Here is a 16,876-nt window from a genome sequence, read left to right on the forward strand (position 1 = left end):
AGAGGGGAGGAGTGTGCTGTCGCAGAATGGGGGTGAGCGGTTGGGGTCTCATAACAATGTATGCTAAAAAAAAAAATTCTGTATGGGAGACTAACTTGAAATGTAAACCTCATTTAATTACAACGATAAAAAAAAAGCCAACTTTTAGGTCCTCTTTTCATGTTATATCATGAAATCATGATTAAAAAAAACTTTTCTGACAAGCAGTGCTGCTGTTGGGTTGGCTTCCAAAAAGTGCCTTTACTCTGCTAGTATTTTGGTACAAGCATTAGAAAATGCTGCTAGAAATAGTGGTCTTCCCTTTGCTTTGAAAGGGTGAAGGACCAAACCATATTTAAAATATACACAATAAAAATGATTGACGATCAAGCAGAGTAGTCACAATCACATGGGTTTTCAGATATAATGACAATATATAATGACGATACATTTAACTTAATGAATACTTGGAGCCCTGGTGGCCCAGTGGTTAAGAACTTGACTGCTAACCAAAAGGTCGGCAGCTTGAATCCAACTGCTTCTTGGAAAGCTTATGGGGCAGTTCTACTCTGTCCTATAGGGTGGCTATGAGTCAGAATTGACTGGATGCAATGGTTTTTTTTTTTTTGTAATGAATTCTTATTGGTTACCAATCCCTTTCTAAATGCTATGGGGAATACAAAATTGAATCAGACATAGCCCATGCTTAAATATCATCTGCTTGGAGAGACCTTCCCTGACTCCATAATCTAAAAAAAGCCCCTAACTCCACCCCAGTTTTCTGTAGCCCTCCTTTATTTTTTCTTCAAAGGTCCCATTACTACTTGAAATTATCATCTATATCCCTTTATCTATTTATTGTTACATCCATCACCTTATTGTAAGATACATGAGGGCAAAGCCTTTAGCTCTCTGGTTCACTACTCAATTTCCAATACCTAGATCAGGGCCAGGCTCATAATACGGACACAATGAACTTTTGTTGAATGAATGAATGGATGAGCTTACAATGTAGGCAAAAAGCAATAAGGACCATAAGATGTAATAGACACATACACACACGTCTGAACTTACTCCCTTTGGACTTTGGGACACTATTTTCCAAATTCTGAAGGGCTAAATAATTGTCTTGCAAATGTAGAAGCTTAACTTCTATGTAATGCTATGTAGATCTTCTATACTAATCTAGTAAGACAGGTGGTTAAATAGTATTACTTATTTTATAAACGTGGAAAATGAGCCTTAGAAAGACCTGCTGCAGAATCACAGCTAATGGCACAGTGCCAATCAACTCTGCTGATTCCTAATTAAGCACTTTCTCTTCATGTGATATGAAAGAAAACCACCTTGTATGGATTACTTCCACAGAGCAGACCATAATATATTTGTTATATTTGATCCTTCACTATTACGTTTTTACTTAGCTACTGAATCTCCATTTGTTCCCACTCAATAATGTATGCTTATATTTCCTGCCTTCAGTTACTTACCTACTCACACACACCTCAGCTGAAATGGAAATTCAATGTATGGTTTTAAAGTTTGGCTAACAGTCAGTTGGAGGGACTGCCAACGTGGCATCTTAGGGAATCAAAGAAGTTTTGTGAAGAGCCTTTGCTTAAACAAAGAGTGCATTGACAGACCGAAATTAAAATTTTCCTTATTAATTAATAAAACGGTTTTTCAGAAGCATTAATTTTTGCATAAATTATTAGTAAACTAAGTACAGATAATTCTCCTTTGCTCAAGGATTCTTTAAGAATATGACTTAACCACTCTGCATCAGCCTTGTGTTTATACTTGGGACCTGGGTTACTCCATTGCCAATTCTTTGCTAGGCTTCCACCATGTAGAGGTGATGTGGTAACAAGAACACAATACAATCGACTTGTTACAACTTTGTCCTCAGTTAAACTTAAAATCTAACCCACTAAGCTAACCAGCTTTTATACGAATTCTAAGTTCAGAAGTACCTCCTTTTTCATTCTTTCTGGCCACTGATATGGGCTGCTCATTTTCAGATTTTCAATGCTGGTACCTGATGTGGTTTTCTGCTCATCTCTCCCAGGGCCTCCAGATGTAGATCAGCCCTGCGAGCCGAGCTTGCAAGCCTGGAGTCCCGAGCTCCACCTGTACCATATGAACATGACGGTCCCCTGCCCTCCGGAAGGCTGTAGCCTGGAGCTGCTCTTCCAGCATCCGGTCCATGCCGACACCCTCACCCTATGGGTCACCTACCTCTCCATGGACTCCTCCCAGGCACTCTTTGACACGGAGATCTTGCTGGAACACCAGGAGTCTGTGCACCTGGGCCCCTTAAATACTTTCTGTGACACCCCACTCACTATCAAACTTCATGTTGATGGGAAGGTTTTGGGGGTGAAAGTCTACACCTTTGATGAGCGGATGGAGATTGATGCAGCCCTCCTGACTTCTCAGCCCCACAGTCCTTTGTGCTCTGGCTGCAGGCCTGTGAGGTACCAGGTTCTCCGCGAGCCCCCATTTGCCACTGGCTTGCCCAAGGTGGTGACACACCCTCGCAGGAAGTTCACAGACGTGTGAGTTGGGCAGTAGGGCCTTCTAAATCACGGGATTTTCTGGGGCTTTTGGGGTGGGTTTTATGTCCTCTCCCCCCACTTTTTCACGTTCTGACCTGTTCTCAGTTGGAGAAGTGTTCTGAATTGCAGAAGGGATTTTATTCTAAAGTGGCATATTTAAGATGAAGAAAAACATTTCCCGGGTGTTCTGACTGCTGATGCCATCATTAGTCTTTGAGTTGCTTCAGTCAGACTGAATGTGACTGCCACAAGTCACTCAATCCGAATCAGGTGCTCCAGTTGGTGACACAATTTAATTCCTGATTCCTTGCTACACTTTCTGGTAATCTGCCACCATTTCTATAATATTCAAAGGCTACAGTCAGCTCTTCCTTAGCTAAGCAAAGAGGCCAAGGACCCTGCTGACACGGTACTTAGTTCAAGACCCATTTGACATGTGCATTTCATTCTTTTTCCTTTTACTTGTTCCTCCTTCCCTCTCTCTGCTTTCCTTTTCTTCCAGCGCTCCCTTTCCTTCTACTTCTGATCCTTCTACAAGCACTTAGTTCTACTGTGTTCCTGGCACTGCGTGCTCAGTGCCGGGAACACAGACTTAGATAAGGTTTTTGCCTTCAGAGATTTCAATGTCTAGAGCAGGAGGCTGGTGGCTCCAAAGGTAAGCTCTTCCCACCTCCTAATTTTCTTCAGAGTCTGCCCTGAGGTCAGAATTAGGGATCAAACAAAGGTTTTATCAGATATACTATATCAGTTTTTACTGCGTTAGAAACCATCATAAACATAGTGGCTTAAAACAACAAACATATTATTTCTCATGATTCTATGTTTGGCTGGGTATTCTTGTCTGAACTGGCTTGGCCAGGGCTGAGACAGCCCAGGATGGCCTCATGCACAAGCCAGAGACCTCAGCTGAGATGGCTGGCAGGGCTGGAAGATGGGCCCTCTTTCTATATGGTCTCTTACCTAGGCTTTTTCTCATGGTGGCAGAAGAGTTTCCGGCAGCAGGGGAGGACAAGCCCAAAAATGCTTGCACTTTTAAGTTTTTGTTTACGTTACTTGCGATAGTTTTCCCCTAGCAAGTCATATAGCCAATTCCCAATTCAACCAAAAACCAAACCTGTTGCCATCAAGTCGATTCTGACTCACAGCAACCCTATAGGACAGAGTAGAACTGCCCCATAGGGTTTTCAAGACTATAATCTTATGGAAGCAGACTGCCACATCTTTCTCCCATGGAGCAGCTGGTGGATTCAAAACTCTAACCTTTCAGTTAGCAGCCTAGCCCTTAACCATTGCACCACCAAAGCTCCTCTCTCCTGACTCAAGGGGTAGCAAAATATACTTTACCTTTTCATGGGAAGAGCGGCAAAGTCACATCGCAGGAGAGTGTGCATTTGGGATGGGGAGAATTTGTGGCTACTTTGTAGTTTACATCAGCTATAAAAAAGGAGACAAAAATGTCCACCTTGAGTGTCACTACATTTTTCTTCCCATATATGCTCTCTCAATTAGAACTAAAAGACAGTGGAATGGTCAAAAACTAATTCAGATGGGAGAACAGATCAAGGGATGAATTTAAAAAGGAAAAAAATAAAGTCATTTTTGAGCTTTTCTGATAAGAGTAACTGGATGGTACAAACGGTTAAGACTGGTGGTTTGAATCTACCCAGCGGCATCTTGGAAGAAAGCCCTGGTGACCTACTTCCAAAAAACCACAGCTATTGAAAACCCTATGGAGGGCAGTTCTACTCTGACACATGTGGGGTCACCATGAGTCAGAATCGACTTGATGGCAACTGGTGTTTTGGATATCTAATCGGATAGCCAAAAAAAAAAAAAAAAAAAAAAAAAAACCTTTGCAGTCAATAATATCCCATTTTATAGGTGAGAAAACTAAGAATTAAGTTTAAGTTGCTTGAACAGCTAGTCAGCGGAGGACTCAGGTTTGAAATCCAGTTTCCTGGCTGACTCATTGTGGTCCTCTTTCCTTAGTTATGCACTGCCTTTTACAAACTCAGATCAACAATATGAGATCATGGAAGTCTTCGGCTACCTGCTGCTGAGTTTTTTCCCTGAGAAGAGTAAGCACATGCTGACATTTCCATCTGAGCATTTTCCCCACCACAAAGTAGTGTAAGACTTATGCATGGCTAGACAAGAGTCTGGCAAAAACCGCCCTGTAAAGGGAAGGCACCAGTGTTGAGTAGGATATAAAATTGGTCTTGTTTTTAGAAATTGCTGGCATTTTCATGAGAGGATTGGTTTTCTGAGAAGGAAAGAAAATTTGGAAATTAAGAAGTCTTTAATATTTAGATGTCTTTTCTATTAAAGTACCTAAAAGCCAGTGTAGAGGTTGCTAAAGGTGTTTTTGAAATGTCAAGACATTTCCTGCTTGCAAGTTGCAAGCATCGAGTGAGGGAGTGGAGGCTTTGTGGCTGAGTTGAAGGGCCTGTTAAGAAGAGAGAGGCTTGGCAGGAGACTTATGGCAGCCATTCATGGCAGCCCCAACAACCCTCGGAGATCCTCATCCTCCTAAGTTCCTAAGTAAGTCCCACCCTAGCTTGACTTTGGTGGTGGTTTTTCAATCAGGGCAGACATTGGACAAAATTAAGATGAGGGCAGAATTGGTCTTTGAAACCAGCAGCCCCCCTTCTTGATCCCTTTCTCCCTTCTAAATTTTCTCTCATACTCTCCACCTGGGTTCTAGAGAGACTCTGATAAACCACTTCCATCTCTGGTATCAAGTGATACAAGACTCCATTCCTGGTATGTATACATTTTGACAGATTTGGAGTGGAAAGGAATTAAATGCATTTCTTTTAAAAAATATGTATATAGTTCATAAAGATATAATTCAGAATTCACATACCATATAATTCACCCGTTTAAAGTGTGTAATTTAATGGCTTTATTACAGTTCTAATTGTGGAATATCCAGCATCCCAAAAATGGTAATGGAAGGTGTCGTTACCCCCTTCTATGAGAGAGTTACTATTACTAAGGATTCGGTCTCTGAAAGCCAATAATTCTCTTGAGAAACAAAAAAACCAACTGTGATCCACTGACCCAAGAAGAGCATCACTGAGCCCAAACCCTGAAACTTTCATCTCAAGTTTATTTGATTACTTCTAAGATACAGAAGACTAGTTTATATATATGTATGTATATGTGTGTGTATATAACATACATATATATATATTTAACATGATAAAGATACACTTGGGATACCATCCTAATATACTGTCTAGAATTCTTAATTCAGTGTTAATTCAGCAAGCATTTATTAGACTTCTACTATGTGACATGTACTGGGAATACAGAAATTAAGATGATTTCAAACATTCTGTTGCTTTGTAAGACTACGTATCTTTATCTTTTGTTTCAGACAATGTAATAAATATTTCATGTTTATGCTACCCATAATATTTCCCTTAAACTCCTGCAAACCATATTCTACTTTATGAATGTGATAGTCATAAGCTCATTGGTTTCCACAGGGAGGTCACACCTGGACAGACGTATCAGTACCAGGTTCAGGCTGAAGCTGGAGCAGAACTGGGAGAAGCTTCACCTCCTTTGATCCATATCCATGGAGCTCCTTACTGTGGAGATGGGCAGGTGGCAGAGTGAGTAGTTTGTGCATGAGAATGTGCAAACTAGGACATTGTCCTGCTCTGGCTAGAAGGTCCAACCTCAAGCTCGAGTTTGGCTTGTTGGGAAATGTAGGGGGCAGGGTACTGTGTGATTCCCGTGTTAATCATAAAATTACAAAATTTGGGATCTGGTAGTGATCTTGGAAAATTATCACATCTTTGCATAGTTAAGAAGGTACCCACTTCTCCATAGAGCTCACCCAGAGTATTGAGATAGTGGGGTTGACCCTCTGGGGGCCCTCCTAATGCTTCAGTGAATAACTGCTGGGTGGTGACCAGGGGAAGGTTACTTGTCAAATTATACTACAAGAGGATGGAAGGATATCTTTTGAATCAATGGACTATCCTATGCTTCGTATGCCTGAAGAAGGTCAGCATAGCTTTCTGAGCTTCAGTTGCTCATCTGACCCATGGACAAATTGAGCAAAATTTAATTTCTAGCTATTCTATAAGCATCACCAAGGTGAAGATGGAATCACACCTGTCTGTTTCTTAACATGCCATGTTCCTTTTCCTATCTTCCTTTTGTGATAGCAACCTAGGGGACCAACTCACCCTGGTTTACCTGGGATTTTCCCAATTTTAGCACGGAAACTCTCACATCCCAAGAAAACTGGGACAGTTGATCACCCTACATCAACCTATCCTTGATGTTCATTGTAACCTAACACATTGCTTCTATAAAGCTGCTGTGAATAGGCTGGCAGGACAGGCACTGTGATGTGTCCTGGATTCTGTATCCTAATATGAGAGCCTTTTAAAATTTCCCAGACCAAGTGAAAATGTTTTAGTTTAAAGCCCTAACAGGAAACAATTCTATAGCTTTTCTTGGGATACCATCCCATTGTTTAGCAATTGTTGTTTTGTTAGTTGCCGTAAAGTCACTTCCAGTTCATGCTACAAGTGTGCAGAGTAGCTCCGCTCGCATAGGGTTTTCAAGGCTGTGACCTTTCAGAAGCAGATTGCCATGCCTGTCTTCTGAGGTGCCTCTGGGTGGGTTTGAGACACCAACCTTTTTGTTAGTAGTCTCGTGCTTAACCGTTTGCACCACCCAGGGAGCCCTAACAATCATTAAGCATTATTTTTTCTCATTCTTCTAAAATCCTTAACCTGTAGTGTAAGCTTATTTATTCCTTTTCATGGAAGTATGAACACCAAATGTTCCCAGACCTCATTAATATATAAAGACGATTGAGATCACTTTAATACCCAAAACCTTGCTAGCTTGCTGCTCCCTCCTGCTTCACAAGTCTGATTATTGCCATTATTTTCTCTATTCTGGCTGCCGTCCTTGGGGTCTGCTGCCCATCAGGTAGGTATTTGGGGGAGCTTGGTTATCACTGCTGTACTGGCAGAGGACCCCCTGAGCAAAACACTGTGCCCTTCGTTGTAGGGTTTCCTGATGGTTCTCTGACGGTGGCCACCCCGAGGCCCCAGGATGCCAAATTTGCCTGGTGGGTTATGGCAGCAGGGCGTGAAGGACCCTCTTCCAAACTTGGTGTTGAACATTCCCTCCCGCGCCTTGGTGCAGCTTTGCCTGCGGCAGCACTGATTGCCTGCTGGTCTCACAAGGCTCCTTATCAAAATGATGTTTAAACTTCTGACTAGATTTCCTCTCTGTAGAGGGTGATGCTTAGTTCTGCAATTGAAAGATAGTTCTGTCCTGCGTTTCCTTGTCTCTCTCATCTCGGTTTCAAAATTTTGTTTCCCCACATCCAAAGCTCTCAAGAGTATCAGTTAGATACCAGAAAGGGTTACTAGGATACCAGTTCTGGAAGCAACCAGCCTCTGAATTCCAGCTTTGACTCAGCTGGGACATCCCATTACACATAGAAGAAGGAGTCATATGAATAATTTAATACACTACTTAAAGCTGAGAAATGTGTAGACCAATTCTAAAGGGGCTAAAATGATCACAGATCCCCTAAAAGCCATTCTCAGACTCTAGTTTTTAAACATTTTTATTAAAAAATAAAAGTTGTCACTTTGGATACCACTTACCAATAAGACAATGAAAACAAACATAACTGATGTCCTGAAATTGTGAGCAGATGAATGGACACGGGAAATCAGATTTAAATTTAATTTAACACCTGAAGCTTGATTCAGTTATTGGAGAACATTAAAGTATATTTGGAACAACTTAGGTATGTGAATTTACTTTTTCAAGTATTCAAACTGAGATGTCCTGTAAGTGAAAAATACACACCAGATTTTGAAGCCTTAGTATGAAAAAGCAATGTAAAATATCTCATCAATATTTTTATACTGATTGGTTAAGGGCTACCGTGCTAACCAAGAGGTCAGCAGTTCAAATCCACCAGCTGCTCCTTGAAAACCCTATGGGATAGTTCTACTCTGTTCTGTAGGGTCACTATGAGTCAGAATCGACTTGATGACAATGGGTTTGGTTTTTTTTTTTCCTTTAACTTTTTTTTTTTTATTGTTGTAGTTTAAATGAGGTTTACATTTCAAGTTAGTCTCTCATACAAAAATTTATACATACATTGTTACGTGATCCTAATTACTCTCCCTATACTGTGACAGCACACTCCTCCTTTCCACCCCTTATTTCCCATGTCCATTCAACCAGCTCCTAACCGTCTCTGCCTTCTCATCTCACCTCCGGACAGAAGCTGCCCATTTAGTCTCTTGTATCTACTTGAGCTAAGAGGCACACTCTTCACGAGTATCATTTTATGTCACACAGTCCAGTCCAATACTTGTCTGAAGAGTTGGCCTCGGAAATTGTTTTAGGTCTGGGCTGATAGAGAGTCCAGGGACAATGCTTTCCGGGATTCCTCCAGTCTCAGTCAGACCATTAAGTCTGGTCTTCTTACTAGAATTTGAGTTCTGCCCCCAGCTTTCTCCTGCTCCATCAAAGACTCTCTGTTGTGTTCCCTGTCAGGGTGGTCATTGGTCTCTGGTTTATGTGACCCTTTCTGTCTCTTGGGCTAATACTTTCTCTTTTGACTTTCTTATGTAACTATTAGAAAATCAGAAATTATTTATGTGGTTCTTATTATATTTCTGTTGGGTAGTACTACTTGAGATGATACACAGTATGTTTGTATTAATTATTTAGATTACCTTCAAAATGAAAATACAAAGTCTCCAACCTCTAAAATTACATTCTGGACCCTATTTAGAGAAATACTGATCTAGATTAACTCTCTCTTTCCATAGATGAGCAAACTGAGGCCTAGAGAGTTTAGACACTTCTTAAATATCTCTTATCTGACAAGGTCCCCGGTACATTCTCTTTCCATTGAACTGAATTGCCTTTGTATAGAAAGAGAATTTAAAGTTTCCTTAATTTCTTCGGTTATGTTGTTTTTCATATTTCTTTTGTCCTTTTTTTCATTTCCAGATTGTTGGTCAAAAATATGATTATTATGTAATTGCATTTTAGCATACTTTTAATTCATTTTAAAACATTTTCATATCTAATTATTTACTCTATACTCTATCCCTTTAAATGATGGTTAGAGCTACTAGTGATGGTATCGGCCTGAAAACACTTTAGTATTGCAAGCCCTTTAATCTACTGGGTTAAAATATGTGTCAATTTTGGGCATGATGAAAAGTCAAGGAGAAAAAATGACAGTCCTAGATCCATTTTTGAGCCCTGGTGGCACAGTGCTTAAGAGCTGTGGCTGCTAACAAAAAAGTCGGCAGTTCGAATCCACCAGCTGCTCCTTGGAAACCCTGTGGGGCAGTTATGCTCTGTCCTGTAGGGTCACTATGAGTCGGGATTGACTCAACGGCAACAGGTTTGGTATCCATTTTACAATGGCCAAAACTTGGTTCTTTCAAAGGGGCTTCAACCCAAGTTTATATATATTTTGTTAACCTAATATGCTTCATGTCCGCCTTACTCTAAACCAACTCCTCCAGCTGGATCCAAATTCAGTCATCAGCTGTAATAACATTTGAGATACCAAACAAAAACATTTTCTTCTCCTAGTATTTGTTTCTCCCCTGCAATATATGTTAGCTGCCACCAGGTGGTAGTAGGGAGTAAACACAGGGACCTGACCCCTAGGGATGCTCTGGATTGAGGGATAGCAGCAACGCGGCTACTCAAGTCTCCTGGTATGTAAGCAGGAGATTTCTATTCTACAAAATTATAATGTTTACAAAAACTCCGTCTAGATAGAATAAAGCAATGAAAACATAAATACCAGACAAAAATGAATAGAAGGAAAAACCACACATATATAGGTTTTCTCCTCGCCAAATCAGCTGACTATTTCTATGACTCCATTCATTATACGTCAGTAGGACTTTCCTAAGGAGTCCCTGGGTGGCACAAACGATTATGTGCTTGACTACTAGTTGGAAAGTTGGTGGTTTGAATCCATCCAGAGGCACTTGGAAGACAGGCCTGGTGATCTGCTTCTGAAAGGCCATAGCCTTGAAAACTCTCTGGAGCAGCTCTACTCTGCACACATGGTATCTCCATAAGCCAGAATCACACAAGGACAACTAACAAGAACAACAACAGGCCTTTCCTAAACTTAAGACCTTCTACCAGAAACACTATCAGGATCCACGTGGATTTCCTAGATGCGTCTGAGCCACGAGCTACTTGACTTCTAGGAATTCCCACAACCTACAGGACACTCGAATCGATAATCATTGCTCAAACTGCATTTGCTTTAAATGTCTGTAGGCTTGATTTTTTTTTTCTATAAAGGCATTCGTTAGCATCTCCTTCCGTTTAGCTTGTACTTTTTACTATATAATGGGAAAGTTTGAGAATTTTCAAAATGTAAAATGATGGGAGATAAACAAGGACATTTTTATTTATTCACTTATCTATTTATGGGTGGATGGATGTATCTGTGCTTTTACTTTCTAGGAGATTGGGGGAAGAGTGTGATGATGGAGGCCTTTTGAGTGGAGATGGCTGCTCGAGGACATGTAAACTGGAGGAAGGCTTCAACTGTGTAGGTGAGTTTAGGAGAACCTGCCTTGAGTATGTCATTATTTTTGTTCACAGTACCAGGGCCCCATTTTCAATAGCCACAGTCCTTTTGTGTCCTAAAGTAACTTCAAGAATACAGAGACTGTTCTTACATAATCTCATGCAATCAGAGATCCAAGCTTTGGACAGCACTAATTATTCAAAATTAGGTATTATGATGGAGGAATCAGTCTAACAATTGAGCTTGGAGGTCTCTCAGTGCCTTTGTGAGTTCTTGATATCCTGTAACATACAGTTTTGTGATAATAATAACATTTGGTATGTTTGTTATGTACCAGACACTATTAATTGTTTTCCATATATTATCTTTTTTCATCCTTACAGTAACTATGAAGAAACAAAACGGAAGCTCAGAGAGCTTAAATAACTTGTTTTTGATCATACAGCTAAAAGTGGTGAAACCAGGATTTGAACCAAGGAAGTACAGCTCTAGAATCTGCATACTAAGCCATTAGGTTTTACTGCCTCCTAGCTCAATGTTACCAAGGTTTTCTCTTGGGTCCTCATGTCTAACATCAAACTGTCAGTTAAACAGCATAATCATTCAGATTTTACACACAATCAAGTATTCTAAGCCATAGGTAGTACAAGATGTCTCTTGGCAGCTGTGTTTAATAGATTAGATAGTGAAGGATGACAGAGGGTCAGCTATTTCTTAATCCTGGAGAATCACTGAACAATAAATTATAACTAGGAGGCTTTGACTCTAGACCCTTGCCACTCAGGGAGGTGGTCCAGAAGGCTTCTCCCAATTCTGGTTTAAGCCAGAATCAATAGGTTTCTTAGGTAAGATTATTTTACTTTCCCATTTGCATATGTTGCAATGATTCTGTGGAACATAACCACTTATTAAAGTTATTTTAAATAGCAGTGCATTTAAAATATTTTAACGTCTCCAAATCTCAAGATAAAGTAGAATTTATTAAGGTGTTAAGCACCATACAGAACACAAAAAACCCCTGCTCTCTGTAGCATACATTCTAAGAATCATAGAATCTTAGTGATCTTCCATCCATCCATCCATCCAACAAGTACTTATTCACTGCCCACTGTGTGCCACCAGTCTGATCAAGACCCTCTTCTCTGCATGCATACGTATAGTCTACAAATGACATAGAGTCCAGTTTCCCTCCTTTGCAGAAATCTCTTCTACTAATTCCTGAGAGGTGGGTCTCTAGCTTCTGCTTACATACTTCCAGCAGTGAAGAATGCACCTTGAAACAGACCCTTCTATTTAAATGTGGCTTTACCTGTTATAAAATTATTCTCCCTTTTTCCGGTTTGGAAACTGAGGCCCAGAGAATTTAGAGACTCATCCAAGGGCGTACAACAAGGTGTCTGCAGAGCAAGCACTGGCACTCCCCGTTTCTACTGCTTTATCAAGTGCTTTTTCCTTGGATGAAACTACAGGGAATACACTCTTCTTTTTCTGTTTTATTTGACTACCATTCAGATATTTGAAATGCCTCTCCATTACTCTCCTTTCCAATCCAAACATCCCCTTATGTGATTAGGTTTCCAGACCCTTCCCTATTTACCCCAACTGGGCATGCTTCATGTGGTCAATGCCCAGAAAGGAATTCAATCTTTCAGATGTGGTCGGGCTGTGCAGAATACACTGAACCAATTACTTCCCGTCTCTGTACATATGTGTTTGTAAATGACACCTATGTTTGCATCATTTCTTTTGGTAGCCACATAGTTGGCTCATATTGAATATCTGTATCTCTCTATATATGTGTGTATACATGTATATGTCCAAACACTGCTTTCTCCAGCGCATCTCCCTTTTCATTTAAATTAAGAGCTGACCTTGTTTTATTTCTATCACATTTGATCCCATTAAGTCTGGCCTATCTTTACTTAGTTTCCATCTCCTGTAAGAGTATATCTAAACGATTGTAACTTTACAGAAGTTTAGGGTGATATATTCAACAGCTAGACATTTGTTTCAGGGAGTAATAAGTGTGGAGTATGCTAAGCACATAGTTCTACTCCATTATTTCTCAAAAGATATGGTTTGACTGAACCATTATGAAATGTGTTTATTTTTAGATGGATTTGAAAAAACAGAGGCAAACATTTTAAGGCCATGATTAAAAAAAAAAAAAAAGAATAAACAGTGACTGGGTTATAAATAGAATAGAAAACTATGTGGAGTCCCTGGGTGGCTCAAACAGTTAAGCACTGGACTATTAGCCAAAAGGTTGGCAGTTTGAACCTACTCAAGGACACCTTAGAAGACAGGCCTGGCGATCTGCTACTGAAAGGTCACAACCTTAAAAATCCTATGGAGCAGTTCTACTCTGCAGACATGGGGTTGCCATGAATTGGAATTCACTTGACCGTAACCATCAACAAAGTATGTGTGTGTGTATACAAAATATATATGGAAAGAGATAGGAATCATCACGGGACAGTCATGTCAAATACACCAAATACACACATATTAGCTTTAGGGGAGTGGCTTGGGTAAGCCATGGGTTTGATGGAATGCAGGGGTTGAAAACCCAAAACAGGTTTAGAACCAAGTCCTAGGATCAGTCGCTTATTCCTGGCAAGTAAAGATAGATTTACCATAGAAGGGTCTTAGACTTGAGGAGAATATTAAGGAAAATAATTAATAGCTATAAGTTGATGAGCAGCTGACAAATTGCTAGAACACCCCTGTGGTATTGCTGTGAAGAATTAAAAAAAAAAAAAGTAAATTTTAGTGATGGTGTTACTGAATGTGTACTATGTATTATTTGCTTTGAACCTTGATCTTATTTTTATGCTGTATTATTTTGCAGGAATGCAAAATTAGAATTAAGCTGTTAATATTAATGTCCCATATTTTAGTAGAGAACACAGTCGAACTGAATAATGGTTTATAAGTGCTTTTCAGCTTTCTCTTCTTGAAGAAAGTGAGTCTACACATCTATAAAGAGTTAGTACCACTCACTTAGTAGGGATTATCCTACGACCACGTATGGAACTTGTCCAGCACGTACAACAGTTTTTCCTAAGTATTCGCATCTCACTTGTTTGCTGTCCAAGACAATCCCTCTGTCTCAGCTTGATGTAGTTGTGATGTGATAGCAAGTCCACAGAACCTGCATTCTGCGTGCCTGGTTCAAATCCAGGCTGTATTGCTTATGAGTCAAGTGACCTTGGCAAGTCACTTAAAGTCATGGAGTTTCAGATTTCCCGTCTTTGAAACCAGCAAACAAAAAATGTACACCTAGTTACCACAGGATTAAAATAAATAATACATATCTAACCCTTTTAAATCTAGAGCCCATATTGTCCAGTTTCAGAACTTTTGTACAATTCAGCAACAATAGGTAATTGGAAAAAAAAAATCCTCAAATACTTTAATACTTTAAAAAGAGAATCCAAACGTATAACATTTCATACCATTTATTAAAATCTCTTTCCTCTTTTTCCTACTTCTCTTATATCCCCAGCTTCCCCTAATATCTCTCTCGACTATCCTTAATATTTCTTTCTAAACCTAGTCCAGCACTGCTTTTTCTATGTGTTTTTTCTCCCCCCAATCCCACACACTTGCATACCATTTTTATATAGATATAGGATCCCTGGGTGACATAAATTGTTTACGCTGGGCTCCTAACCAAAAGGTTGGCCGTTTGAACCCACCCAGTGGTATCAAGGAAGAAAGGCCTGGCAATCTACTTTCATAAAGATTACAGCCAAGAAAACCCTATGGAGCTCAGTTCTACTAGGTAACACAAGAGATTGCCATGAGTTGGAATTGACAGCAATGTTTTTTTTTTTTTTTCCTTTACTTTTCTTTTCTTTTCATAATATATAGATGGACTCTACCTCTGGCCCAATAAAAAAAAGAATCCTTCCTCTTGTGGCGTTTATATGGTTTGTACGTGGGGTGTGTATGTGTGTGTTGTCTGTGTGTTTGGGGTGGGCATTAGACTGAGAGGCAATTACAGGATTCTCTACTGGGGGCTGGGAAAGAAATGCTGTGAACACTCCCATTCTAATTTTTTTTCATGACATGTATAAAAACGCTTTTTCAAGTGCCGGTTTCTTGGCAGGGGAACCAAGCCTGTGCTACATATATGAGGGAGATGGGATATGTGAGCCTTTTGAGAAGGAAACCAGCATCTTAGACTGTGGGCTGTATACTCCCAAAGGATACTTGGATCAGTGGGCTACCCAAGCTTACTCCTCTCATGAAGACAAGAAGAAATGTCCTGTTTCCTTGGTAACTGGAGAACCTCATTCCATGGTAAGTTAAGCCAGATGAATAGAGTCAAGACTGAACAAAATTGTGAAGTCACTTCCCCAGATGCTTAATGAGAGTTTATATTTTTCTCCTGATTTTACCAATTTTACCACCAAATGTAGTCTTTAATGAACTCAGAGCAAGATAATCTTAAGTAAAAAGCTTCTAGACTAGTAATTAACCCCCACCCTTACCCCCCCCCACCCCACTTATCTGTACTAGTTTTCATCTAGGAATGTTTGGGCTATGCAATGGCTAACTCCAAGGCATACTTGAGCATCTCACAATTTAACTTAGAAGTACACAGAAATTATACTTGGGCTTCATATTTAAGAGAATTTATTTTAAAAGAAGAAAGAGAAACAGTAAAGAATCAGAAAGCCTGAGTTACACTCCTGGATCCACTATTATTATTACTAAATGATGTCTGGCAAGTCACTTAACCTCTTTGGGCCCCAGTTTTCTCATATGTAAAAGAGATATAAAGACATTATTATTATTGAAGAAATCCTTGAGTTAGTACTAAAAACAAATCCGTAGGTGTACAGTTTTCCCTGCATATTTACCTATGTAGGTAAGAGATATTCTGAATACTCTAAGATGCTATACCAATGACTTTTATGAATTATATTTGAATATTCAAAAGATGAAGAGTTCTTGGCCCTTGGGTACCATTCCAGATGCTTCAATTACCAAACAAACTCTTCCATTTGTTATGATAACAGGCAGTATAGTCCTTTCACAGAAGTGAGATTTAGTTCTAAAAGTATTTTGGGCAAGGATGAAATAATTGAATTTTTAGATCTAAGGTGACATCCTCAAGGAGATTGAGGAACCAGCCATAGTTGGTGCTTCCGTTTAAGGAACTCATCAAGGACTCAGGTGTCTTCTACCTTCTGGTCCTTCCATCCTTGGCTTGCAGCTTTCTTTCTCCTGCTCATAAGGTGGCCACTAATCCTCTAGTTATGAGGTCAGCATTTCAAGCAGGAAGAAAGGGAAGGTCAATGGGAAACAGGTGAATGCTAGCTGAGTCTTTCCTTTTTTATTGAGAAAATAGCAGCTTTTCTGGAAGTCCAACATCTTATTGGCCACATCCAGGTTACTTCATCACCCTTTGCTCTAAGGGAGTCTGAGGAGATCAGCATTTTATAACTGGATACACTGCCACCTTGAACAAAACTGGGGTTTGTTAATGAGAAAGAGAAAATGGATATGGATAGGCAACTAGCTATGCCTGCCACACTGTCTCAGCCTAATTCTGGAAACTTACTCCAGGAGTCCTGGTGTCCAATGACGGGAAGCCAGGAAAGTTGGGAGCTTCTGAGTTAGTGACAGCTCTCTGAAGTGGCTTTTAGTCTAGCCTGTCTGTCTTCCCTAAGTGAAGTGGAAGAAATTTCCTGGAGTTTCACTGCCCTGGCTCCTTTATCCAGCTGAATGCTCAGTGGTTCCCTGT

General features: G+C 40.0%; 1 protein-coding gene across 1 annotated transcript in view; it reads left to right on the plus strand.

Annotated features, from left to right (window-relative positions):
* The window catches only part of PAPPA2 (pappalysin 2), a 335,895-nt gene that overhangs the window by 173,321 nt on the left and 145,698 nt on the right, over nucleotides 1-16,876 (plus strand). Inside the window, exons 7-10 of the mRNA XM_004372847.2 lie at nucleotides 2,048-2,537; nucleotides 6,032-6,160; nucleotides 11,052-11,143; nucleotides 15,233-15,426. Coding sequence (XP_004372904.1) covers nucleotides 2,048-2,537; nucleotides 6,032-6,160; nucleotides 11,052-11,143; nucleotides 15,233-15,426 — 905 coding nt within the window. The remainder of the gene's footprint in view (nucleotides 1-2,047; nucleotides 2,538-6,031; nucleotides 6,161-11,051; nucleotides 11,144-15,232; nucleotides 15,427-16,876) is intronic.

This window comes from Trichechus manatus, unplaced genomic scaffold (assembly GCF_000243295.1).
Source record: "Trichechus manatus latirostris isolate Lorelei unplaced genomic scaffold, TriManLat1.0 scaffold00021, whole genome shotgun sequence".
Taxonomy (NCBI): Eukaryota; Metazoa; Chordata; class Mammalia; order Sirenia; family Trichechidae; genus Trichechus; species Trichechus manatus.